The sequence below is a fragment of the Pan paniscus genome, chromosome 1 (assembly GCF_029289425.2).
Source record: "Pan paniscus chromosome 1, NHGRI_mPanPan1-v2.0_pri, whole genome shotgun sequence".
Lineage (NCBI taxonomy): Eukaryota > Metazoa > Chordata > Mammalia > Primates > Hominidae > Pan > Pan paniscus.
The window spans coordinates 210,656,073-210,683,105 of NC_073249.2; the positions used below are offsets into that span (position 1 = coordinate 210,656,073).

At 45.7% G+C, this 27,033-nt stretch overlaps 1 protein-coding gene and 1 pseudogene across 2 annotated transcripts in view; both read left to right on the forward strand.

The window, feature by feature from the left end:
- FBXO42 (F-box protein 42) overlaps positions 1-18,889 on the forward strand; it is a 106,345-nt gene extending 87,456 nt beyond the window's left edge. For both annotated transcript variants that reach the window (XM_003806235.5, XM_063594556.1), the window contains 6 exons: positions 8,981-9,134; positions 9,918-10,028; positions 12,007-12,103; positions 12,586-12,642; positions 13,333-13,449; positions 13,952-18,889. In XM_003806235.5, coding sequence (XP_003806283.1) covers positions 8,981-9,134; positions 9,918-10,028; positions 12,007-12,103; positions 12,586-12,642; positions 13,333-13,449; positions 13,952-15,067 — 1,652 coding nt within the window. In that variant the 3' untranslated portion in view covers positions 15,068-18,889. The remainder of the gene's footprint in view (positions 1-8,980; positions 9,135-9,917; positions 10,029-12,006; positions 12,104-12,585; positions 12,643-13,332; positions 13,450-13,951) is intronic.
- Positions 18,890-24,211: 5,322 nt separating this feature from the next.
- Positions 24,212-24,536, forward strand: LOC134728603 (metallothionein-1X-like; annotated as a pseudogene).
- Positions 24,537-27,033: the final 2,497 nt, after the last annotated feature.

Below are 27,033 nucleotides of genomic sequence, written 5' to 3' on the forward strand. Positions count from 1 at the left end.
CTCTTCTTTCATTAAATAACCCTTTAGGTTGGATTTCTTGATTACTCAGAACATGGAATTTGCCTTTTTTTTTTCTTTTTTAGTTTTCAAGAGGTACCTAGAACAGTGTCTAGCTCGGTGTAAGCATTATGCATTAGCTTCAACTACCGTTATTCATCTGTAAAATGAGGCTAGTAATACCTGCATTTTAAGGTTATAATGATTAAATTAGATAATAAATATAAAATTTGTAGCACTCAGTAGTTAGCACATAATAGGCCATCAAACAGTATTATTTATAACTCCTTAACAATAAACTAATACTAAAAAATGATAATAGCATGGAGATACAAAAATATTTTTTAGGCCGGGCACGGTAGCTCATGCCTGTAATCCCAGCACTTTGGGGGGCCAAGACGGGAGGACCACCTGAGGTTGGGAGTTCGAACCAGCCTGACCAACATGGAGAAACCCCATCTTTACTAAAAATACAAAATTAGCCACTTGGTGGTGCATGCCTATAATCCCAGCTACTTGGGAGGCTGAGGCAGGAGAATCCGTTGAAACTGGGAGGCAGAGGCTGCGGTGAGCCGAGATCGCGCCATTTCACTCCAGCCTGGGCAACAAGAGCGAAACTCCGTCTCAAAAAATATATACATACATTTTTAAATCGTGCATAAAATACAGGCATCCCCAATTAAAACAGGTGATTGTTTTATCTTGTTATCAAATAGTTGAGCTGCTCTATTTAGTCCTGGGTTCTGTGTAAATAGAAACTACAATTGTGGGAAAGTGGCATAGAAATCAAACTAGGATTTGGAACTGCTTCACTGTTTAACCAGCTTCTTTGCAAACGTAAACAAGAATGCCGTGTAATTATACCACCATCATATGTGAAATTTTATTCTGATTTCATAGGAACCTTGGGAAACAGCTGAACCTATTAGCAGTTTTAGGGAATGTTAGTTCTGTTGTATAGGGTGTCTATCTGATTATTCAGTTTGCCACAGCTGCCTTTTGGGCTTGTGCCTTGTTTTGAAATTTGTTCCATTGATCATATCTGCTGTGCGATTTAGGAGGCCTTTGATGTGTTTGGGGAATGAAGCCCATGAGGGTGACTCCTGGCTCTAGGGGAAGAGGGCTCTAGGGGAAGAGGCTCAAGTAACATGTTCATCTACGCTTGATGTGGGCACATTTGGTCCTGTCGTGCTTGATGGGAACTCAATGGGAATGACACCCTTCCTTTCTTCACTTTTGTGCAGTAATGGCACTTAGACTGAATTTAGAAGCCCAGTGGCTTTGTTATTTTGAAGGCAGGCCAAGAAATGTCCTAATGAGTATAAAACCTTCATTTTATAAGTGTTCTTGCAGGAGCAGTATTTATTTCATCATATGTCACCATAGTGGTTATGTGCCTTTTTAACTATCGAATGTCAGCTATTCCGAGAGTACTTCATGTTGTTCAAGATTTCCAGTTACTCAGGTGCTAGTGTGGCAGATGTGTGTGTTTTAATAAAAATGTATTAAACCTATGTGCTATAACTGTAGCTGCTGTTTGGAATGAATTACATGCACATTCAGGCAGTTCTTCAAAGTCATTACTTGACATTTTATCTACGGCTACTCCATATAAAAATTATTGTTGGCCTGGCGTGGTGGCTCATGCCTGTAATCCCTGCACTTTGGGAGGCTGAGGCAGGTGGATCACCTGAGGCCAGGAGTTCGAGACCAGCCTGGCCAACATGGTGAAACCTCGTCTCTACTAATAATACAAAAATTAGCCAAGTGTGGTGGCACACACCTCTAATCCCAGCTACTCGGGAGGCTGAACCAGGAGAATCGCTTGAACCTGGGAGGTGGAAGTTGCAGCGAGCCAAGATTGTGCCATCGCACTCCAGCCTGGGCGAAAAGAGTGAAACTCTGCCTCCAAAAAAAAAAAAAAAGTTATTGTTAATAATGTATGGCCGTGGGTTTTTTGTTTTGTTTTGTTTTTTGGTTTTTCGTTTTTTTTGTTTTTGTTTTTTTCCTTGAGACGGAGTTTCGCTCTTGTTGCCCAGGCTGGAGTGCAACGGTGCGATCTTGGCTCACTGCAACCTCTGCCTCCCGGGTTCAAGCGTTTCTCCTGCCTCAGCCTCACAAGAAGCTGGGATTACAGGTGTGCACCACCATGCCCGGCTAATTTTTTGTATTTTTAGTAGAGACGGGGCTTCACCATGTTGGTCAGGCTGGTCTCGAACTCCTGACCTCAGGTGATCCACCACGCCTGGCCGGCCGTGTGCTTTTAAAGAAGGTTTATAGGTACTCTTTTTTCTGATGGAGTCTCGCTCTGCCACCCAGGCTGGAGTGCAGTGACGTGATCTTGGCTCAATGCAAGCTCTGCCTCCCGGGTTCACGCCATTCTCCTGCCTCAGCCTCCTGAGTAGCTGGGACTACAAGGCACCTGCCACCACACCCAAGCTAATTTTTTGTATTTTTCACCATGTTAGCCAGGATGGTCTCGATCTCCTGACCTCGTGATCCGCCCGCCTCAGCCTCCCAAAGTGCTGGGATTACAGGGATGAGCCACTGCGCCTGGCTTAGGCACTCTTTAAATGGCTTGCTTTTCCTGGAACTTAAAAAAAAATGAATAAAGTTATGTAATTTGAATATGGCTTTTCTTGTTTTTCTTGAAATTCTAGTAGAGACTTACTGTTTGTTTTCCAGAACTCCACTTTGGCTAAAGAGAATGTTATTCTTTGATATAGAAATTACCAAAGTTGTGGCGCACGCCTGTAATCCTAGCACTTTGGGAGGCCGAGGCGGGCAGATTGCTTAAGTCCAGGAGTTTGAAACGAGCCTACACAACATGGTGAAATGCTGTCTCTACTAAAATTACAAAAAACTAGCCTGCCGTGGTGGCACGTGCCTGTTGTCCCAGCTACTTGGGAGGCTGAGGTGTGAGAATCACCTGAGCTTGAGAAGTCGGAGTTGCAGTGAGCTGAGATCGATTACGCCACTGCACTCCAGACTCTAACGTGGGCAACCGGAGTGAGACCCTGTCTCAAAAAGAAAAAGAAATTGCCAAAATTGATGGATCCGCGTAATCTCTGACCACCCCATGTGTACTGGTGCACGGTCTGGGCTCACTGCAACCTCCACCTCCCAGGTTCAAGCGATTCTTGAACCTGGGACCACAGGCACATGCCACCACACCTGGCTAATTTTTGTATTTTTAGTAGAGACATGGTTTTGCCATGTTGCCCAGGCTGGTTTCAAACGCCTGGCCTCAAGTGATCCACCCGCCTTGACCTCCCAAAGTGCTAGGATTACAGGCTTGAGCCACCACACCCCATGTGATCTCACCATAAATTCATTTGATTTATAGATTTTGCTTTAAGATCATCGAGAGGGAATTAAGGACCATCTGCTTTAAACAAATTCAAAGTATGAAATATGAGCCAGGCATTTTGGTATACTCCTGTAGTCCAAGCTACTCAGGAGGCTGAGGCAAGAGGAATGCTTGAGCTCAGGAGTTAAAGACCAGACTGGGCAGCATAGCAAGACCCCATCTCAAAATATATATACATATACACACACACATATATGAAATATGTAGATTTTTAGAAATAATGGAAGTAGGAGTTCTTTATAAAGGCTTCACAATATCAATTCTTAAAGTAGCAATAATTTAAAAGTATCCAATTTGCAATAAATATGCCAAATATTATATGGGCACTCAGGGTCACATAAAATTTGATATACCTGGGCCAGGCGCGGTGGCCCAACGCCTGTAATCCCAGCAGTTTGGGAGACCAAGGCGGGTGGATCACAAGGTCAGGAGATCGAGACCATCCTGGCTAACACAGTGAAACCCTGCCTCTACTAAAAATACAACAATAAAAAAAATTAGCTTGAGTGTGGCGGGGGGTGCCTGTAGTCCCAGCTACTCGGGAGGCTGAGGCAGGAGAATCCCTTGAACCTGGGAGGTGGAGCTTGCAGTGAGCCGAGATCGCGCCACTGCACTCCAGCCTGGGCGACAGAGTGAGACGCATCTCAAAAACAAAAAAAAAAATTGATATACCTGTATCCTTGACTTCTCGTTGCTGAACTCACTGTATAAAAGCTGTATGTTGATCTCTGCCACCTCATTTGTTCTTGTATGGTAAGTTTTTTTCCAGTTCACCCACAAATTGAGGTGGGGGTATACAATTGATTTAACTTTCCCCTACTTAGTTGAGATAATTAAGATGCTGAAATTAAGTTGAGGTATTTAAGATGCTCCTGCTCTTTGTGACATAAAATAGGCCATGGAGATAAATTCTAGATGGAGGAGTTCTCCTACTTCATGAGATAAAAAGTAGAGGGAAAGATTTTGCCTTTCTAAAAGGTCAGGATATCTGAGGCATCGTTTTGGAAAGCCCTTACCTAAGATAATCCTAGAGGATCTCTTATATTGATTTATCATTATCACTGGCCTCAGCTTACCTTTCCTTGGAGAGTTCGGAGAATAAGTAAATGGTCCTATATTAGAGGTGGAGTGTGTCCCAGAGCCTTGTAGAGAAAAAGAGGTTCTAAGAATAGCCTTCTGTTTAATTTACTTCTCTCTGACTAGGTCTTTGGCTTTACCGGATTAAGATTGAAGAAAGAACTTCTTCAGCTTTGAAACAATAGACCTTTTAAGGCATCAGACTTGTTTGTGGCAACTATTCAGAAGGAATGTATCTGTATGCATGAAGTGCAGCATGATATATTCTGACTTTAAAGCTCATTCTTTTAAGGTGAGGTGGCTCATGCCTGTAATTCCAGCATTTTGGGAGGTGGCAGAGGTGGGAGAATCACTTGAGGCCAGGAGTTTAAGACCAGTCTGGGCAACACAGAGAGACCCCCATCTCTACCAAAAAAAAAAAATTAGCTGGATGTAGTGGCCTGTGACTGTAGTCTTAGCTGCTTAGGAGGCTGAGGTAGAAAGATCCCTTGCACCCAGGAGGTCAGAAGTGCAGTGAGCCATGATCAGTCACACCACTGCACTCCAGCCTGGGTGCCAGAGTGAGACCTCATCTCAAAAAAATAAAATTAAAAATTAAAATCCAGAATAAATGGATTAGAATCCTGGCTCTTCACTTATTAGTTCTACGACCTTGGACAAGTTATTTAAAGAGTTGTGCCCTCAGGTTTCTTATCTGTAAAATAGGAATAAAACTAGGAATTTTAGAAGGATTAAGTTAATTAATACATGCAAAGCACTTAAAAAGCTGCATAGTAATTGGGCCAGGCTTGGTGGCTCACACCTGTAATCCTAGCACTTTGGGAGGCTGAGGCCAGTGGATTGCCTGAGCTCAGGAGTTTGAGACCAGCCTGGGCAACATGGTGAAACCCCGTCTCTACTAAAATACAAAAAATTAGCCGGGCGTGGCAGTATGCGCCTGTAATCCCAGCTACTTGGGAGGCTGAGACAGGAGAATAATTTGAACCTGGGAGGCAGAGGTTGCAGTGAGCCGAGATCGTGCCATTACACTCCAGCCTGGGTGACAGAGCGAGATTCTGTCTCAAAAAAAAAAAAAAAAAAAAAAAGCTGCATAGTACATAATAGATGTAGATGCTCAATAAATATTAGTCATTACCATCAGTAGCAGTAGTAAGAGTTATAGTAACAATAATTGTCATTTCTCTTGGAGTTAAGTTATTCATCTATCCCTGCTACTTTCCCGTAATCCCCAAACATAGGCACACTGTTGACAAAGTTAAAACCTTTTTCTAAAATACCGCTATTAAATAGAACTTTCTGCAATGATAGAAATGTCCTACATCTGTGCTCTTCAGTTTGATAACCACGGGCAACATGTGGCCAGTGGTGACTTTGTTGGGCAGTACAGATCTAAAGTGTAGTCTTTCCTCTACTTACATTATGTATGCCATGTTTTATGAATACTTTTAAAAATTCTATGAATATGTCCCACCTTAAAAGGTATATATTCTTTCTTTCTTTTTTTTCTTTCTTTCTTTTTTTTTTTTTTTTGAGACAGAGTCTTGCTCTTTCACTCAGGCCAGAGTGCAGTGGCTCAATCTTGGCTCACTGCAACCTCCACCTCCTAGTTTCAAGCAATTCTTGTGCCTCAGCCTCCTGAGTAGCTGGAATTACAGGCGTGGGCTACCATGCCTGGCTAATTTTTTAATATTTTTAGTAGAGACAGGATCTCACCATGTTGGCCAGACTGGTCTCAAACTCCTGACCTTAAGTGATCTGCCTGCCTTGGCTTCCCAAAGTGCTGGGATTACAGGTGTGAGCCACTGCGCCTGGCAAGAGGTATATATTCTTATACTGCATTTATAATTTCTTTAAGCCCAGTATCTCAAATCCAAATCCACATTCTAGTCTAGAGAGTTTACATTACTATTTTGCTGAAGTCTGTGATGTGTTTATTTGTTTTTTCTTTTTTCTAACTGTTTCATAGTACTGATGATTTCCAAGTTAGAGGCAAGAACTTGGAAGCTTTGTCTGGTATTTCACAAATTAAATTATTTTAGAGCAATAGTTGTGTTTTAACTAGACCATTATATTACTTAGGCTTTCTAATTGGGCTAGGAGATAGATCCCCTTGGGGAGGTAAATGTTTTTGACCAGGAACAGTAAGGCTATATGAAAGACAACAGCCTCTTTAATCACTATTCTTGTGGGATTTGAGGGTAGAGAATACTTCAGCACTTCAGATTGATGTGATAACTCTTCCTAGAGAAGATTTCTGACTGGGTGAGGTGGGTAATGCCTATAATCCCAGCACTTTGGGAGGCTGAGGCGGGAGGATCGCTTGAGGCCAGGAGTTCGTGGCCAGCCTGAGCAACATAGCAAGACCTGATCACAACAAAAAAATTTTAAAAATTAGCTGGATATGGTATTACATGCCTGTAGTCTCTGCTACTCGAGAGGCTGAAGCAAGAGGATTGCTTCAGCCTGAGGAAGTCGAGGCTGCAGTGAGCCATGATCGCATCACTGCACTCTAGCCTGGGTGACAAAGCTAGACCCTGTCTCAAGATTAATAAATAAATAAAGACTCATTTCTACAGTCAGTTCCTGTGGTCTGGATTAGTGTTGGTTTTATTTAGGAAAGTATTCAAAATAGTTGACACGGACAGGCACAGTGGCTTACACCTGTAATCCTAACACTTCGAAAGGCCAAGGCGGCAGGATTGCTTGAACCCATGAGTTCGAGACCAGTCTGGGCAATGCAGGGAGTCCCCATCACTACAAAAAATTTAAAAATTAGTCGGGCATGGTGGTGCTTGCCTGTATTCCTAGCTATTTGGGAGGTTAAAGTGGGAGGATCCCTTGAGCCCAGGAGGTTGAGGCTGCAGTGAGCCGTAATTGTGCCACTGCACTCCAGTCTGGGCAACAGCAAGACCCTGTCTCAAAAAAAAAAAAGGAAGAAGAAATGAAAAATAGCTGATGCCACATGGTGTTCTTAGATGCTCACCCTGTACTCTTCAGGACTGATGCCTTCTCAGTAAATCGTATTGTTCCCCTAAGTGAGATCACAAGAAAGACAGTCCTCTGCTCTACCTTCTCAACCTTGAGACTTTGTAAGTGACACCATTAAAGCAGTCTGAGCAGGGCTTTTCAAACAGTGTTCCTGTAATGTGCTACTGAAAGAGGAAGCAAAGCTCTCCACCTAGATTGGAGCATCTCGACTGCTGTCAGGTTAATGTAGTGTTGGGATTTCTTCTGCTTAAGATATCCTTTGAAAAGTGAGTCCTGCAGCTTTAACCAAAAAGAAAAAAAAAAAGATTTTTTAAAAAAAAGTATTCTTGGCGAGGCATGGTGGCTCACGCCTGTAATCCCAGCACTTTGGGAGGCCAAGGCGGGTAGATCACCTGAGGTCAGGAGTTTGAGACCAGCCTGGCCAACATGGTGAAACCCCATCTCAACTAAAAATGCAACAATTAGCTGGGCATGATGGCAGATGCCTGTAATCCCAGCTACTCAGGAGGCTAAGGCAGGAAAATCACTTGAACCCAGGAGGTGGAGGTTGCAATGAGCTGAGATTGCATCATTGCACTCCAGCCTGGGTGACAAAGCGAGACTCCACCTCCAAAGAAAAAAAAAAGTATTCTGGTATTTACTGACACCTGGATATTGGGACAAGTTACTTTGGTCTTGAGGAAACTAAAGGTGACATGTAGAGTGAGGGATGGGGAAAAATAGCAATTGTTATTTCAAAGACAATAGATTTTGAAAAATTATGCTCCTGTAAGACATTTGTTATCTCTAAAGTTTTCCAGCATAAGCCAAACTGTTTTTTTCAGAATTTGGTCAGTGTAGCCCAGAGGTCCAGTCTAGATGGTGTGTGGTGTAAGACTTATGGTTTCACTGGAATTCCTTCACACCAATCCTTGAAGGTCTGCCCCATTTGTGCTAGGCTGAGGCTATCTGGTTATGTGAAGCCCATAGCTAGGGGCCTAGAGGTCCCTATGTTACAATTTGACTCACAGGACAAATAAGAACTGCCTCCTGCCTCCTTTTCTTACCTGTGTTTTGTAACGAGTTATTTTTAAGTTGCATCCAGACATCCAGCCTCTATGTATACTTCTCCCTGGTCCTCTACATTCTTTCTTTTCTTTGTGACCTCTGTTCAGTTTGTTAAAGGGATGGGAAGGGGTGCTCATTTGTTGAGCACTTTCTATGTGCCAGGCATTATGTTAGGTGCTTTGAATATACTATTTAATACTCAAAACAGCCTTATGAGATAGGTACTCTCATCCCTAATTTTAGGTGAGCAAATTATAAACATGAGAGAGGCTAAGTAACTTTTCTCTAACTCATATTTCTCTGTTAATAATAAAAGACGTGTGAATTAGTGATGATTTTCTCTCAGACTCAAACCCGGTTTTCTTTCCACCTTTCCTCTACACTTTGTAGTATTAGTTCCCCTTTTGTTACTCTTCCAGGGAAAGGTGATCTATGGATAGCCTAACTACGGATTGTTGTGAGATCCTGAATGCTAACCATGGTGTTACTGACTTTCCCTAGGGTCCTATCCTTCCCCCAAAGCTGGAGCAACTCTGGTCGTGTACAAGGACTTGCTAGTGCTGTTTGGTGGCTGGACGCGGCCAAGCCCTTATCCCCTACACCAGCCAGAGAGATTCTTTGATGAAATACACACTTACTCACCCTCTAAAAATTGGTAAGTCACAAAGATAAACTCTTTAAATCTGGAAGAAAAGGCCTTAAATCAGTGGATTCTTTGTTTTTTCTGTCAAGAGTCCCTTTGAGAATTAGATGGAAAGCTGTGGACTCTTTTCCTAGGAGGGGAAAAATGCACATATTCACAGATTTTACCAACAGTTTCAGAGAATTTACAGGACTCTCTTAGAACCCTGCATTTAGAACCCTTATTCTAAAGAGAAAAAATAGAAGAGATTTATTCCTCTTTCAAGAAAAATGAATGAGCCAGTTGAAGAACAGCGAGCTCTTCAGCTTTGGCTGCTAACACTCCAGGAGTGTTGTAGATCCAGATGATTCCTTACTCCTAACTGTGTCTCCAGGACTTACTCTGAATTGTTTTTCAAACATATATCTCTTAATGACAGCAACCGCTGTTTCTTGTAATGGAATACTTAGTACATGGCGCTTGTTAGCTGTTACTGATCAGGACCATAGGGAAAGGTAGCAGGTGGCAGGTGGTGCTTTGTCAGCAAACCAGGCCAAAGAAGCCATGATCTTGTCTCTTGTCATCGTTTTCTCATCTCTCTCCCTCCAGACCATTTACATTCAGAACTTGAAAGAAGATAACTTTAAGCAAACTTGTAGGAAAGGCATAAATACATTATGCCATCCTCTACTTATTATCCCAACAAATCTCTGCTGAAAGTGATAGGATTATCATTTTAAATGGATGCCTACTTACTATTTTTACATCAAGTGTGTGGTGCTGACTTCTTGACTTCCTCCTGTCTTTTTACATTAGGTGGAACTGCATTGTGACAACCCATGGGCCACCTCCCATGGCTGGCCACTCCTCCTGTGTGATAGATGATAAAATGATTGTCTTTGGTGGCTCTTTAGGATCCCGGCAAATGTAAGTACATTTGGTTTGCTCCATATGAGCCTGAAGGTAAATACTCCTGGGAATAACAGGTTTAAAAGTGAATTAGGGACCAGGTGCCTAATTCACACCTGTAATCCCAGCATTTTGGGAGGCCAAGGTGAGTGGATCACCTGAGGTCAGGAGTTTGTGACCAGCATGGCGAACATGGCGAAGCCCCATCTCTACTAAAAATACAAAAATTAGCCGGGCATGGTGGCACACACCTGTAGTCCCAGTTACTTGGGAGACTAAGGCAGGAGAATCGCTTGAACCTGGGAAGTGGCGATTGCAGTGAGCCAAGATCACCCCATTGCATTCCAGCCTGGGCAACAGATCGAGACTCTTAAGGAGAAAAAAAAAAAGTAAGTTAGGGTCAGTATTCCTGAGCATGGCTCTAATTAATCCAATTAGTTATCTCATCCTAGCATTCTGTTCTTTAATCCCTTAATCACAGACCAATAAATTGAAAAATTTGCTCTATAAAATCATAGTTATGTAGAATCTCTTTGACACATGGTTCTATTCAGTAGGATCAAATTCTGATGGAACCTCCACCTTGCCTGCTGTGCTGTGCCTGCAGAAGGCCAACTTTCGAGAAACAGAATGCTTTTACTTATTCTACTTTATTACCCAGCTCTTGCCCTTTTGGGCTTTAGAGGAGAAGAGGGGGAGATTGACAGGACAAGTGGAAATGGTGGGCCCTCCAAATGTGATAGGTTGGTTGAGCCACATGTAAAGGGCATGAAAAGAAAGAAAGAAGGAAAGAAAAGAAACAAACAAATGGGATGGGTTGTGGAATGGGTAGGAACAGGAAAACTGTGTCAGGCATGACATTTCTGTGAGGTCATTGTCCCTACCTCCTGTCCTGTCCACTTCTGGCCATACTGGACAGCTCAAGCCATAGTCAGGAGCCAGAGCATTCCATCTGTATCATTGTCTGATTCAGCGGTAGCAGCAGTTGTGGTCATTCCCCCTGTGCTCTGAAGTGGAAGTTGATGAGCTGTCAGCAGCAAGACCATCCCACACCTGTCCTCCCTTAGGGCATTTCCATCTTCATATTTTAAAACAGTTATGGAGAGAGATTATAGGAGCTACTCTCCCAATGAGAGAGTTTAGGATTTCAGATATTGGAACTATTATTCCTGTATTTTTGTGGGTGAATCAATGACCTTAAGTGACCATGAAAGAGAGACTGCCATCCCGGAGTCTGTCCTCGTCATGTTGGTCCCTTGAGGGTTAGAGATGCCAGTCTGTCCTTGATAAAACTGCAGCTTTCATTAGTCATTGTGCAATTACTTTTTGTAGCCAGAATCGATAAAGCTTTTAACTCCTGGACAATGATGAAGCTGCCTTTTGAATCGTTTTTTCTCTTCTTTGTGGTTTTTGCTTTTGAAAACTGTAGCTTGACCAGTGTCTATTTCCTGCTGTCACCAATTAACTATTTTTTAATCATCTGCTTTTACTTCAGTTAATAGATGGTTAAAAAAATAATCTCATTAGGTACTAGTGTCTGGCTGCAGACGTGGCTCAGATGAGGCCTCGTGGAAAGAGCAGAGGGAGGGTCTCAGGATGACTTCTAGGGAAAGTAGGGGAAGAAAGATACAGCCTAAGTGCTAAGTAGGAGCATAACACTTTGCTGCGCATCTTTATAAAGGTTCCTTCATTTTATATCAGCTCCTCAGAGAGTAGTAACAGTATTTTCATTTTAGAGATAAAGTCAGAGTTAGAGAAAATTAAGTGACTTGTTCAGGCTACAGAGCTGGGATTCAGCAACATGGTCTCTTTCTGGTTCAGAAGCCCCTGAACTCTGAGTAGGGCATCTCTAAAACCTGCTCCAGCCCACACAGTCTGTGAAAGTGAAAATGGTGCAAGTTTGCCAGATGGGCCACAGGCATGTGAAACTCCCCAGCCACCATTATGGTCCCTGGGAGCTCCTAACTACCTTTATCCTTCTGTCCTTAATTCACAGGAGCAATGATGTCTGGGTCCTTGACCTTGAGCAGTGGGCGTGGTCCAAGCCGAACATCTCCGGCCCCAGTCCTCATCCTCGAGGTGGCCAATCTCAGGTGCTCAGGAATTAAAATAACTATTCAGCAAACACTGTAGCGTCTTTCAGTTAGGACGGGAGAGGGAGGAGGGAGTCAGGTAAGATGCCAATATGCACTAAGCCAAAGAAAATGTATCATTCTTTTTTACTGGTATTTATTTTTCAACTTCTAATGGGTCATATTATTTATAGTGGTTTTATATTATGCTCCTCCCCAAAGCATTTACTTTGCTGTGTCATTTCTCAAGAGAATCCTGCATTTTATGTGGTTGACATTCATGTTAATATTTGATCAACAAAGAATGTATCCTTTCAGGTGAATTATCAGTAATTTGTTCACAGGGATCAGAATTGATATGTTTTTAGGAGAATGGAGAGGTTATGGTAACTAGAACATTCCCATTTGGGAGCTAGGTAGGCTATTCTCATATACCAGTGAAGCATAGAAAGTCAGAAACCTGTGTCTTTGTAGGTTTATTTTCAATGTCTTCCCCTCCTCAGATTGTCATAGATGATGCAACTATCTTAATCCTCGGAGGGTGTGGCGGTCCCAATGCTGTGAGTATTGCTTCTGTGGCATTCCCATGTGCATGCTACTAAGTGTTCAAAACCTGTTTCCCCTGTCTTCTTTTCTAGGAGTATACAAGACTATTTCCATGGCATTTTAATTTAAGGAATGCTTTTTGGGTATAGCCTTTGTATTTTCTGGCCTTTGTTTCTGCTTTTTTTTAGGGTTGGGGGGGATCCTTTTAATCATAGATATTTGTCTCTTGAATATTCATATCTATATTCTTCCTATTCCTATTTCCTTTTTAGGCTATAAAGTTTACTGCTATCATATTTTCAAAGGGGAGAGGGCAGTGGAACAAAAAAGCAGGTTGATAACTGTCAGAGTTCACACAGAATTTAAGAAAGCAGATTCAGAAAGTTGTGGATATGTATTATTTATCCTCTCCTTCAATCCCCAATACATACACATAAAATTATGGGCAAGTGTCAAAACCACTCAGTTGATTCATGGGTCACAAGCACAATTCCATGTGCTAAGCCAGTGGTAATATATGAATGAATGAAAGCATAAGTGGATGCATGCACAATGGAATAATTAACTGAGGATTTTGCTATCCTTCTGAAGAGTCCACATCCTTTCAAGACCGGACAGGACAGCTTTGAGACTGCAACTCTGTGTGTGTGTGTTTTGGAACGCATATCACACCTGAGTCTTGTTATTGGTTTTTTCTCTTACAGCTATTCAAGGATGCTTGGTTGTTGCACATGCATTCTGGTCCTTGGGCCTGGCAGCCACTCAAGGTAGAAAATGAAGAGCATGGGGCCCCAGAACTGTGGTGCCATCCAGCTTGCCGGGTAAGCAGGGAGCTGACAGGCTAGCAGGAGGACAGGTCCTAAATTGTGGAAAACCACATTACTTTGTCAGGTTACAAAGAAATTTGTACAAAAATAGAAAACACCTTGGTGTCACAAAAGAGGTGAACATTAGCCATAGCTCCTTTGGCATTTCTCACTAAATGGGAAAACTTACAGGGGCCCTACTCATTCAGTAAGTCCCAACTTTAAGCATCTATTTGTCTGTGAAACTTTCCCTTCTCCTTCTAACAAAAACTGATTGTTCCCTTCTCCCCACCCCTTCTGTATACATATCTCTAATGATAGCATATGTCACACAAAGCAGCGATTGTTCCCATGTCTGACTTCTAGCCTAGAGGGCAGACTACATCATTTTCATCTTCATATCTCAGGTACCTACAAAATGTCTGGCACATGACAGATGCTCATGATAAAATGTTTGACAGTTGAATGAACAATCAGAATCATAGAAGAGTGTGAGCACTGGTCCTTTGTCTTCCAGGTGGGACAGTGTGTGGTGGTCTTCAGCCAGGCTCCTAGTGGGAGAGCCCCACTCAGCCCCAGTTTGAACTCTCGCCCATCACCTATCAGTGCCACTCCTCCAGCTCTCGTTCCTGAAACCCGAGAGTACCGCTCTCAGTCTCCAGTAAGAAGCATGGATGAAGCTCCTTGTGTTAACGGCCGCTGGGGAACACTGAGACCCAGGGCTCAAAGGCAGACTCCTTCAGGTTCCCGGGAAGGGAGCCTTTCCCCAGCCAGAGGAGACGGCTCTCCTATCCTCAATGGTGGGAGTTTGTCTCCAGGAACGGCAGCTGTGGGTGGCTCTTCTTTGGACAGTCCTGTACAGGCCATATCTCCAAGTACTCCATCTGCTGCTGAAGGATACGACCTGAAAATAGGACTTTCTTTGGCCCCCCGACGAGGATCACTACCAGATCAGAAAGATCTGAGATTAGGATCCATAGATCTGAATTGGGATCTGAAACCCGCTTCCAGTAGTAATCCCATGGATGGCATGGACAATAGGACAGTTGGGGGAAGTATGAGACACCCTCCTGAACAGACAAATGGTGTGCATACCCCACCTCACGTGGCCAGTGCCCTTGCAGGGGCCGTCTCCCCAGGTGCCCTGCGTCGGAGTCTGGAAGCCATCAAAGCGATGTCCTCCAAAGGCCCCTCGGCCTCTGCAGCACTAAGTCCTCCTCTTGGGTCTTCTCCAGGCTCTCCTGGGAGCCAGAGTTTGAGCAGTGGAGAAACAGTGCCCATCCCTCGCCCAGGGCCTGCCCAAGGAGATGGACATTCCTTACCTCCCATTGCTCGCCGCCTGGGCCACCACCCTCCACAGTCCCTAAATGTTGGCAAACCCCTATACCAGAGTATGAACTGCAAGCCCATGCAGATGTACGTGCTGGACATTAAAGACACCAAGGAGAAGGGGCGGGTCAAATGGAAAGTATTTAATAGCAGTTCTGTGGTTGGACCTCCTGAAACCAGCCTGCATACCGTGGTACAAGGCAGGGGTGAACTCATCATATTTGGAGGACTCATGGACAAGAAACAGAATGTGAAGTACTATCCAAAAACAAACGCCTTGTACTTTGTACGAGCAAAGAGATAATGTGTTCTAAACCCCTTTCCTTTTCTGTGGCTTTTAATTTGGAATTTTCCAGTGTGTAAGCATTTGGACTGAGAATTGGGAAAACAAAATTACTCCCAGAAGCCAAAACTCTTTAATTCCCAACCGAAGTCACTCCAGGCTGGGATCAAATCTCCATTAAGAAAAAAAATTATATATAAATATATATATATATTATGTAGCCAACTCTGTTGACAAAAAAAGGGAGAGATTTCCATCCTGGTTCAGATAAAGTTGTTGCTGTGTTTTAACAGGGGCTAGGCTGCCTTTTTCTACCTTGCTGGTAACTAGACCAAGAAGTTAGAGAACAGACTAACATCAGTAACTTCCCAAAAGAAACTGAAGAGCCCCCTGTAAATCTTTATGTGGCCTTCTTGGAGTTAAAAAATGAAAGGGCATTTGTAAGTTGCAAAGGTGGAGGGTTTTAGACTCTCATGCTTCAGGTGCTGTCAGGGTAAAAGTAACTGTTTTTCCCCTTCTCTTAAAACCACAGAGGACCTGTGACAGCTCTGCAGAAATGCCAGTGCCTGGCCCCCTGTTGCCTTTTATGGCTGAGGAAAGTTACCCAACAAAGGATTTTATTCCACATTTGTGTGCCGGGTCATCGTGAAATAATGTTTATGCAGCCAACATCTGACCGCCTAGTAGTGTCCATTGGTCTTTGGAGTGCTTCTTGTGTGTCTCAGAAAACGTTTTGTGTCTGATTGTGGAAATTTCTGACAATCAATCATATTTGGTGGCAAGTTGCCAAAAAACATATTTATTCTCCTCTTTCTTCCCTTAGAACATGGTACTTGGAAACTGCCTTTTCCATTCACTTACAGGCTGCTTTTTTCTTCTACCTTTTTTTCTTTTTTTTTTTTTTTCATATGTGGTTAAGTCCTAAAACCTGTCTGACTTTCTGTTTCTTTTACAAAGCTCAGGTGCCTACAGAAATCAGAAGCTGCTTAGAAATACTTGTGGAACCCTTTCCCTGGTGTCACTAGGGGGCCAGTAGGGAATTCTAAGATGCCAATATTGTGAGAAATCTTTGAAGCATCAAAAGATACTGTTTTTTCCCTATGGGCTTCTTTTTACTTCCAAAGCACATTGAGCACACTCATCCCATATTTGTAGAATGTGGAAATTGATTCTGGAAGGGAATTCCAATAACAGTTCTTTTTAGAAATGTTTTTTTCCTTGTGGTGACATATATTCCTCTTCCTGGCTATTGGCAGGTGATGGAGTTGAGAATCATGTATTTGACTTCTTGACACATGGCTGACCTCAGAAACAGCTCCATCCTTTGCACTTGTCTTCTTCATGTGTCACCCAAATAGGGCTTGGGTTTTTACTTTCACTTCATTTCTGAGATTAAGGTGTAACCAAGTAGAGCATTTCTTTGCTTGATACAGAAAGTTACTAGTCTCAACCATGGCCTGGGCATAGGAGATGTCAAAATAAGTTTATTTCAAATGGCACCATTTAAATAGGGATTTTTGGTGATTTCTCATCAGTGGAAAGAGGATTTTTGTTTTGCCTTTGTTTTGTTTTGAAATATAAATCCTAATTTCAAAACATCACCTTCCCACCCTGACACTCCTCTTTTTATTATTAGCGTTTCTCAGGCACAAAGCCTGCTGCAGCTGGCCCTGGGTCCTGGCTTTCAGCCGGCATCTGGCAGCCTAAGTGTACTGATAAGTGTGTTTTCTCCTGTTACATCATGCTGAATGCTTTCCCTTAGCCATTAGCTTTTATGATGTGGTCTTCGTAGGAAAGCCACCCTGGTGCCAAGCCTAGCTTGTGGGGAGGGGTATGTGTTCCAGAAACTGCTCTTTGTGTTCCCTTCAATGAGGAAACAACATGTGTCTACTTATGTGGCATCCAACTGCTTGGAGCTCCACACTTCCCTTTCGCGACTCAGGCTCTGGTGCTGTTGCCAATCCTTGCTTGGCAAAGACTGTTCGATCATGTGGGGTCCTTATTTACAAGGGAAAGCTGGGCCAGAAGGCTAGCAATTCAGGTGTTACCGCTATTGCTGTACCTTGTGTTAGGACATTGTGTTTGTGCATGGAATGTGCCTCCAAACTCAGTAGTTCCTATCTAAATATAAAGTATATTAGAAACCTGAAAGTACAGAATCTCAACCTTACAGTCTTTCCCTTAGTCCTGTGGCCTTCCTAAGCCAGCTGTTAACGTGTTGATTCCTTCCACTTCCCCCAAGTAGGCAGGCAACAGATATGTTGATTGTCTTAGAAAGTAATCTGGTTCCTCTGAACTCCATTGAATTCCAGTTTGACGCATACTGCCTGGAACCAGACTGTTTGCTTACAGCTTTTTAAGAAAAATCTGCCTTGTCTGCCCCCATTATTGTTGGTCTTGGTAGCTCCTGGGCACTGTGGGCGTGTACCATGGGAAAGTGATTCAACACAGTGAAGGTGATTGTCTCCTCAGGCCTCCTGAAGCCACCTGTGCGGTGGGACTTCACGTGTCTCGGCCGAGGTGAGCATTTCCACAATGCCGTGGATGCTGCAGTCAGGCCAGATTGAACCATGACCCCATTTTTCACATGATACCAATTTTGTCTTAAAATTCACTGAGAAAAATGAGACTAATTTTTTTTTAACCCTCAGCAGCACCTGAAGCAAATATTTATCCGTATTTATTGAAAATTCATTTTGTTTCTACTTGAAGCTTTAACCCCTTCCATTCCTGCAAGTGTGCCTTTTGAGAGCTCCCATGGCCTAGTGACTTCACTGGTCACCTTGTCCATCTTACGTAAGAATTTTAGTCTCTCCCTACCCTCTTGGACAGAGCTTCCTGTTCTCTTATTTCACAGGTTATGCAGCAGAGAGGGTTTTGTGTTTTCATTCCTATTTCCACCCTTCATTTGGTTGGTGGACTCCACAACCCCACCCTACCCTACACTTTGGGAGCACAAATTTGGTGTTGAAACAAGCTTAAATTTCATTTTAGGGCATACTGGGCTTACTCTCCTCCCAGCTGTCTGTGGATTGATTTGATTTTAATGTTCGAGTTTTACAGCAACAGCTGAAAACCATGAACTATTCTAGGAACTGTGTTGGAACTCTTTAAAATAAAGAAAAGAGGAGGAGGAGGAGGAAGAAAGAAAACCAACTTAAGAAGCCTTGACTTTGGAGGACAGAAAGCCACCAGCCAATGGAGAACAAAGAGATGTTTCCCTTTCCTTTCTTTCACCTTGTCATTCTGGGTTTCTTCTGCTTCACTCTTTCCTTCCCCCTTAAAAGTGGTATTCCTGGTTGGTCTGTCTGTCTGTCCTTGTCCTTGTGGTGATCCTGGCATGGTGATGTGCTCTACTTTGCATTATCCATGGTCTCTTACCAGCACACAAGTCAGTGGGGAGGATCTAACCACGCCTGGTGGTGAGGAAGCTGAATTTCCAGGCCTGCGTCCCATGTAGCCTCTCCATGAACTGCAGAAGGCATGTTCTGCATGGTTACCAGTAAGTGGCTCCCTCTCACCGTGTTCATTGTCAAATGAGAGCAAACTTTAGGTGTTGGCTCCATTGTACGCTCTACTTGCTCTGCTCCCCTCCCTCCAACCAGGGTTCATGTCAGTGCACACCCCATGTGCCCTGGCGAAGCTGGTGCTGTGAGTGATGTTTCCCATACAACTCAGGGATGCCAGGTGGCTTACCCTGAGATAGTCATTTTGGGCACATAACAGTGTAGGAATGAAACATGGATTTCATTGATATTTAAATCTGTCAATTTCATTTTTTGTTAATGTTTTCCCCTGATGACTTTTTAGCAATTTAACAAATAAAATAAAATGGACAATTGTCTTAACTGTTTTATTAGCAAAAAAAGAAAAAGAAAGAAAAGAGGTCTGGCCGGGCGCAGTGGCTCACGCTTGTAATCCCAGCACTTTGGGAGGCCGAGGCAGGCGGATCACAAGGTCAGGAGTTTGATACCAGCCTGGCCAACATAGTGAAACCCTGTCTCTACTAAAAATACAAAAATTAGCCGGGCATGGTGGCAGGCACCTGTAATCCCAACTACTTGGGAGGCTGAGGCAGGAGAATTGCTCCAACCCAGGAGGCAGAGGTTGCAGTGAGCCAAGTTTGTGTCACTGCACTCCAGCCTGGGCAACAGAGTTAGACTGTCTCAAAAAAAAAAAAAAGAGGTCAATCACAGTGGCTCATGTCTGTAATCCCACCACTTTGGGAGGCTGAGGCAGGAGGATCACTTAGACCAGGAGTTTGAGACCAGCCTGGGCAATATAGTGAGACCCCATCTCTAAAAAAAAAAAAAATTTACCCAAGCATGGTGGTGTATGCTTGTGGTCTCAACTACTCAGGAGGCTGAATGGGAAGATCACACTTGAACTAGGGAGGTCAAGACTGCAGTGAGCCATGATTGTGCCACTGCATGCCAGCCTGGGCGACAAAGTAAGACCCTGTTACAAAAAAAAAAAAAATTGTCTTGATGGGAAACAATTGAGGTTGGAGATTGAAGGCACAGTAGTTGGAAAGAGATACCTTCTCTAGGAGGTTGTGTTTTCATGGAGAGGTGGAGAGTTGCCACTCCTTGGGGACAATGCCATTTAATAATAAAGCAGCTCCCTCCATCACGCTTGAAGGGCTTGGTGTTTCAGAGCCTCAGTACCAGCCTGCAATGGACATCCAAGAGTGGTCATGAGCTTGGAGCAGAGGCCCAGGGGCCAGGACGACATTTGCATCTTCCCTGGCCCCCTAAGCAAAGATGAAGACACAGGGCCCCAGGGGCATGAAGAGGCACAGCAGATGATGGTTTGGAATGCAGTCCCGAAGCTCCGAAGGCCTATGGCTTAATCCTGCTTTTCCCTACTTACTACTTAACCTTGGATACAAGCTTCCTCATCTGTAAATGTAGTTGCTTCTACCTTATAGGAGCCTGTGGGTTAATTGAAGTTGTATGTGAAAAGCGCCAGCACAGCGCCCAGCACATAGTAAGTTGGCAGCTACTGCCTTCCACTGCAGGGCCAGCACAGCACTCCCCAGCCAGGGTTCTTGCTTTTCTGGATACTAAAGGGTCAGTGGGCTAGGCATGGTGGCTCACGCCCGTAATCCCAATACTTTGGGAGCCCAAGGCAGGTGGATCCCTTGAGGTCAGGAGTTCAAGACCAGCCTGACCAACATGGCAAAACCCCTTCTCTACTACAGATACAAAAATTAGCCAGGCATGGTGGTGCACGCCTGTAATCCTAGCTACTCAGGAGGCTGAGGCAGGAGAATCACTTGAACCCAGGTGGAGGCTGCATTGAGCCAAGATTGCGCCACTGCACTCCAGCCTGGGCAACAAAGCGAGACTCCATCTCCCAACAAATAAATAATAAAGGGCCAGAGGCCTATGCACATTCGGGTGTAAATTAAAAATCTGCCCGGGGAAGGGGAGACAGTGCAGGAATCAGCACCTCAGCCCAAGGTTTTGCCTTCATTACTCCTCCCGTGAGGCCTGAGAAAGGTTCCTAGAAGTGGTAGGCTTTGAGCACCCCCACGTCCAGGCAGGAGGGGAAGCATCCACCAAAATTTTGCCCGTGAAAATCCTGCAGGCTGGCCTCTGCGTGGTGCTGCCGCACATGACTGGGGCTTAGTGCTCTGTGCCTTTTCACCTCCCCCAGGCCAAGGAGAGACTCCCAGCTAAGTTCTGCCTTCTGGTCTCAGTGGCTTTACTACTTCTCTTCCCACAAACACTGCCAGCATGTCAGTGGATGCTGTGTGAGGTGATGATTTGCCCACGGCTGGAAGTGTTCAAACAGGGTCTGACTACCTGCATGGGAGGAAATAACAGAGATGCATCAGATCAAGATTGGAACCAAGGAAACGCTTGATGCCATTTCAATTTTTTGAGACGTAGTTCTGTGGACTCAGAAGGGACTTAGAGGCAGTAGGACAGGGCAGACCTAGGTTCAGGAGCTGACTGTCACTTTGAGCTGGAGCAAGTCATCCTGCCTCACTGAGCCTCAATTTTATCAGTAAAATGGCAATGATGGCAGCCAGCCTCACAGGTTAGCAGCTTAGCTGGTACCAGCCAAGAATCGTTTAATCCATTGGATGGGTGTGATTCCCCAAAAGGCCACCTGAGGGCACCCTGTGAAAGGCTTCAAGTGTGCTTGGGCGATCTGTCAGAGGCAGTCTTGAGAAAGAAAGCAGATGGGCAGGAGGAAGAAAATGCTTGCCCGTTTCTCCCCTCCCTCTGTCAGTTAAGCCTGGGGGGCACCCGTCCCTGGCCCCTGCCTTGTTTCAAGTACCATCCTCCAGCTGGCCTACCTGCCTTTCCTTCCCCAGCCCTCAGCTGTGGGAAAATTACCGTCTTTCTCATGGGGCTGGGCTCTGGGTCCAGAGCCTGTCGGAATGCACAAAGCCAAGCCCATGTCTTAAGTAAATGCCGAAAAGTCCTAGCAGAGTGTGTTCTGCACCCACCAGGGAGCCTGTCTGCCCACCTACTGCAAGGAAGAGAAGGAGGGCTCCTTTCCAGCAGAAGCCTGGGGAGAGGGAGGATGCTCCTGCCCGAGGACATGGGCTGTGGCCCGTTGACAAGGCCTAGAATGCCTGGAACTGACTGGGAGACTGTTCACTCTCAGCAAGCATTCCCTGAGCATCTGTGACCCCCGAGGCACTGGGACACACACAAGACACAAAAGAGGCCCACCCATGAAGGAGCTTACAGCCTAATCACAAACCAGGGAGGTGTCACATGGGCTAAACAAAAATGACAAATCCTGAGATTCTAAGGTCAAAAGACAGTCCAGGTATCATACTAAAAAGATACCAAAGAGGATGGAGTCAGTAGAACCATCTGCAACCAGTGCAGCCACCCAGGGCTGGGACAGTTGTTCAGGAAGCCAGAAGCCAAGAAGTTAGCCTTCTCTTTGCTTTGGTGTCTTAGTTCCCTTGTGCTGCTATATACCATACCACAGACTGAGTGATTTATAAGCAACAGAAATGTATTTCCCACATTTCTGGGGGCTTAGAAGTCCAAGCTCAAGGCACCATCAAGCTTGGTGTCTGGTGAGGGCCCAGTCTCCACTTCCAAGACATTGCCTTGTTGCTGCTCCATCGTGAAGGCTGTGTCTTCACACCGTGGATGGGATGAACTGGCCCCTCACGCCTTTCCATAACATCACTAATCCCATCGTGAGGGCTCTGCCCTCATGACTTAGTCATTCCCTGAGGGCCCCACCTGTTAATACTGTCACAGTGGTGATTAAACTTCAACATGTGAATCTGGCGGGACGTTCAGATCATGGCACTTGGCCTCGTCCTGCTAACCTGTGGCAGGGGGGCAGATGAGGATAGAACCTATCTGGGGCATCCCAGATGGGTGGGGTCTAGGCCTCGCTTCTGGCAGTCAGTAATGCAGGGTCTTGATAAGCCTATAAGCCGCAGCAGCCAGTGGTCAGGGCTGAGGACAATGGAGGGTGACCCATGTGGACTTGATGACCAGAGGTCATCCCCTCAGATGTAATGGGAAAGGAGCTCCCGAGCAGAATCCATAGTGGGAAGACAACACTTAGGACCGCATGGCTGGGGCCACGGCAGAGGCACAGAGCAGAGTGCTCTCTGCAGCAGAAGGCCCACAAGAGATGGCGTCCAAGGAGTAGCATCGCTCCCCAGCCATGCTTCCCTGGGATTTGGGCAAGCCTCCCTGCACACCAAACATGAGCCTCAGGGCGGGCTGGAGGAGGGGGTTTCCGGTTCTTCTGCCTCTCCTGGGTCTGACCTCGTCGTTGTCATTGCCCAGGTGGCATCCAAGGCTCTGCTGTCTGTCCACAACATCCGGACCTCTCATCTGTCTACACCCATTGCTTCAGGCTTGGTCCCTCCGCCGTTAGTAATGTCCAGCTCCACTCAGGCCGCTCACCTGCGCTTTACATTCCAACATCTGCTGTGAGTGTGTCCTCTCTGGGCAGCCCCCCACCCTCCCTCACTCCCCAGGGGCGGCTCCTCTGACCCTGTGCGCTTCCTCCATGCTTCCCCCACAGTTAGGGGCACCACCATCCATCCAGTCACCTGGGAATGATCCCAGGGTCAGGTGATCTGAGGATGGAGAATTGACCGCTGAGCTTGGTGGCGAGGCTGGTGCCCTTGACCTGACTTGATTAACTGGCTGTGGCTCCAGCTTGGAGAATGGCCTGAAGCCGGTGAGCCTGGTGGAAGGACTGCTAGGAGGCAGAGCAAGCATTCCAGGTGTGAGTGGAGCACTCCTGGTGCCAGGCCATGCTGAGGGAGGGGTGGGTGTTATTCTAGGTGCTGAGAGGATTTTAAGCCTGGTGTCCTAGCTGACCTCCCGCCCCCCACCCACCCAGGATCCTCAGGCAGGGCTCTCCATGCCTCATTCTCACCCCAGCTCGGCATGTGTGTCTGCCCACCTGGGCCTCCCATCCACTCTGTCAAGGTGGTGACTGTGTCCCTGCCTTGTGGAGTCCTCTCAAGGTCTTGTGGGGACCTTGTCCAAAAGGTTTTTAATAAATATTTGTGGGGAGACCAAACCAAGAAGAAATGAGTGGATTAATCACAGGGCTCTAGGCCGGGCACGGTGGCTCATGCCTGTAATCCCAGCACTTTGGGAGGCCGAGGCGGGCAGATCACGAGGTCAGGAGATTGAGACCGTCCTGGCCAACATGGTGAAACCTCGTCTCTACTAAAAATACAAAAATTAGCCAGGCGTGGTGGCATGTGCCTGTAGTCCCAGCTACTTGGGAGGCTGAGGCAGGAGAACTGCTTGAACCTGGGAGGTGGAAGTTGCAGTGAGCCAAGATCACGCCACTGCACTCCAGCCTGGCGACAGAGCAAGGCTCTGTCTCAAAAAAAAAAAAAAAAAAAAAAAAAATCAGAGGGCTCTAGACTAGAAGGGTCCTTAGGGAGATGTTCTACATGTTTTGCTTGAGGCCCTGAAAGGAGAAGCAGCTGGCTTAGGGGGACACATAGTTTAGTGGTCAGAGGGGCACAGGAGAGCAGAACTCATAGACCAACACGGTCCACAAGCGTCCTTCTGAAATGCGGTTCTAACCATGTCACTTTCAGGTCCCAACAGTCAGCTGGCCTCCTTTGCCCAGCAGCAGTGTTTACATGAGGTCTGTGGACCCTGTTATGGACTGAATTATGCCCTGCTCCACCCAAATCCATACATTGAAGCCCTAGCCCCCAATGTGACCATATTTGGAAATAGGTCCTTTAAAGAGGTAATTAAGGCACGCTTTTCATCTGTCCCGCTGAGTGTTTGCCTCTTGATCGGGAACTCCTGCTTCTCCCTGCCTCTAAATGGACCCCAACTGCTCCTGCTCGCCTGATGGTTCCTGCGCCTGTGCCGGCTCCTGCAAATGAAAAGAGTGCACATGCACCTCCTGCAAGAAGAGCTGCTGCTCCTGCTGCCCTGTGGGCTGTGCCAAGTGTGCCCAGGGCTGCATCTGCAAAGGGACGTCGGACAACTGCAGCTGCTGTGCCTGATGCCAGGACAGCCCTGCTCTCAGATGTAAATAGAGCAACCTTATAAACCTGGATTTTTTTTGTACAACCCTGACCCATTTGCTACATCTTTTTTTCTATGAAATATGTGAATGGCAATAAATTCATCTAGACTAAAAAAAAAAAAAAAAAGGTAATGAAGGGTGAGCATGGTGACTGATGACTGTAATCCCAGCACTTTCAGAGGCCAAGGCAGGCAGATCACTTGAGGCCAGGAGTTTGAGACCAGCCTGGGCAACAAGGCAAAACCGTACCTCTAAAAAAATACAAAAGAAAAAATCCGGGCATGGTGGCTAATGCCTGTAATCCCAGCACTTTGGGAGGCCAAGGCGGGCGGATCACCCGAGGTCAGGAGTTCAAGACCAGCCTGGCCAACATGGTAGAACCCCGTCTCTACTAAAAATACAAAAATTAGCTGGGTGTGGTGGCAGGCGCCTGTAATCCCAGCTACTTGGGAGGCTGAGGCAGGAGAATCACTTGAACCTGGGAGATGGAGGTTGCAGTGAGCCAAGATCGCGCCATTGCACTCCAGCCTGGGGCACAAGAGTGAGACTTTGTCTCAAACAAACAAACAAAAATACAAAAAAAAAAAAAAAAATTAGCCAGGTGTGCTGATGTGCACCTGTAGTCCTAGCTCCCCTTGGGGCTGAGGCAGGAGGATTGCTTGAGCCTGAGGAGGTCGTGGCTGCAGTGAGCTGAGATCACACCACTGCCCTCTAGCCTGGGTGACAGAGTGAGGCCCTGTCTCAAAAAATAAAAGAAAAAGGTAATCAAGGTTAAATGAGACTATAAGCATGGAGCCCTAATCCAGTAGGACTAATGTCCTATTTGTAACAGAGGAAGAGACACCAGACATGTATAAGCACAGAGAAGAGGCCATCTGCAAGCCAGGAAGAGAGGCCCCACCCAGAAACCAACTCTGCTGGCACCTTGATCTTGGACTTCCAGCCTCTAGAACTACGAGAAAATAAATTTCTGTTGTTTAGAGTACCCAGACTGTGGTATTTTTGTTACAGCAGCCTGGGCTGACTCATATAGACCCCAACTTCAGAACTGCCTAGTGCTTTTGTCAAATCTGCAGGCTCACAGACCTACCCAGCCCCTGACACAGAATGTCGGGGTTGGATGTGTGAACCCCAAATATCTGAGACAGGTCACAGTCAATTTAGAAAGTTTATTTTGCCAAGGTTAAGGATGTGCCCATGACAGCCTCAGGAAATCCTGAGACATATACCCAAGGTGGTCAGGGGTACAGTTTGCATTTATGTTTTAGGGAGACATGTGACCTCAATCAATATGTGTAAGATGTACATTGGTTTGGTCTGGTAAGGCAGGACAACTTGAAGCAGGGGCTTCCAGGTTAGAAATACATAAGAGACAAGGCCAGGTGCAGTGGCTCATGCCTATAATCCCAGCACTTTGGAAGGCTGAGGTGGGCGGATCATGAGGTCAGGAGATCCAGACCATCCTGGCCAACATGGTGAAACCCTGTCTCTACTAAAATACAACAACAACAAAAATTAGCCGGACATGGTGGGGCATGCCTATAGTCCCAGCTACCTGGGAGGCTGAGGCAGGGGAATCACTTGAACCTCAGAGGCAGAGGTTGCAGTGAGCCGAGATTGTGCCACTGCACTCCAGCCTGGGCGACAGAGTGAGACTCTGTCTCAAAAAAAAAAAAAAAGCTGATAAGAGACAAAAGATTGCATTCTTTTGAGTCCTTGATCAGCCTTCCACTGAATACATAATTTATTTTGTTTATTTATTCAGCTCTGTCACCCAGGCTGGAGTGCAGTGATATGATTCTGCTCACTGCAACCTCCACCTCCCAGGTTCAAGCGATTCTTCTGCCTCAGCCTCCAGAGTAGCTGGGATTACAGGCGCCTGCCATCACAGCCAGATAATTTTTGTATTTTTAGTAGAGATAGGGTTCACCATGTTGGCCAGGCTGGTCTTGAACTCCTGACCTCGGGTGATTCGCCCGCCTCAGCCTCCCAAAGTGCTGGGATTACAGGCGTGAGCCACCGCGCCCAGCCATTTTTTGTATATTTTTAGGGATAAGGTTTTGCCATGTTACCCAGGCTGGTCTCAAACTCCTGACCTCAAGTGGTCCACCAGCTTCAGCCTCCCAAAGTGCTGGGATTACAGGCGTGAGCCACCGCACATGGCCCCAAGAGGACTTCACATCTTCTCTGGGTTGCAGATTAACAGGCACGTTCATTCTGCAAAGTTGCTTCATTTTCTCACACGCTCACTGAGCCCTCCACGAGCCAAAGATGGATGGATGTGAAGTCTGGAAATCCAGAAATAATTCAGATCAGAGCCCTGCCACTGAGTCACTCCTGGCCCATAGAGAGAGCTCTGGACAGCTGTGAATCTCCCTGACTGGGCAGATGTGGTGACAGTTGCAGGAATGGGAACCATGTGACCTGGGAGTATGGGCAAAGGATTCCACCTGCAGAATCCTGTAGGAATGGTT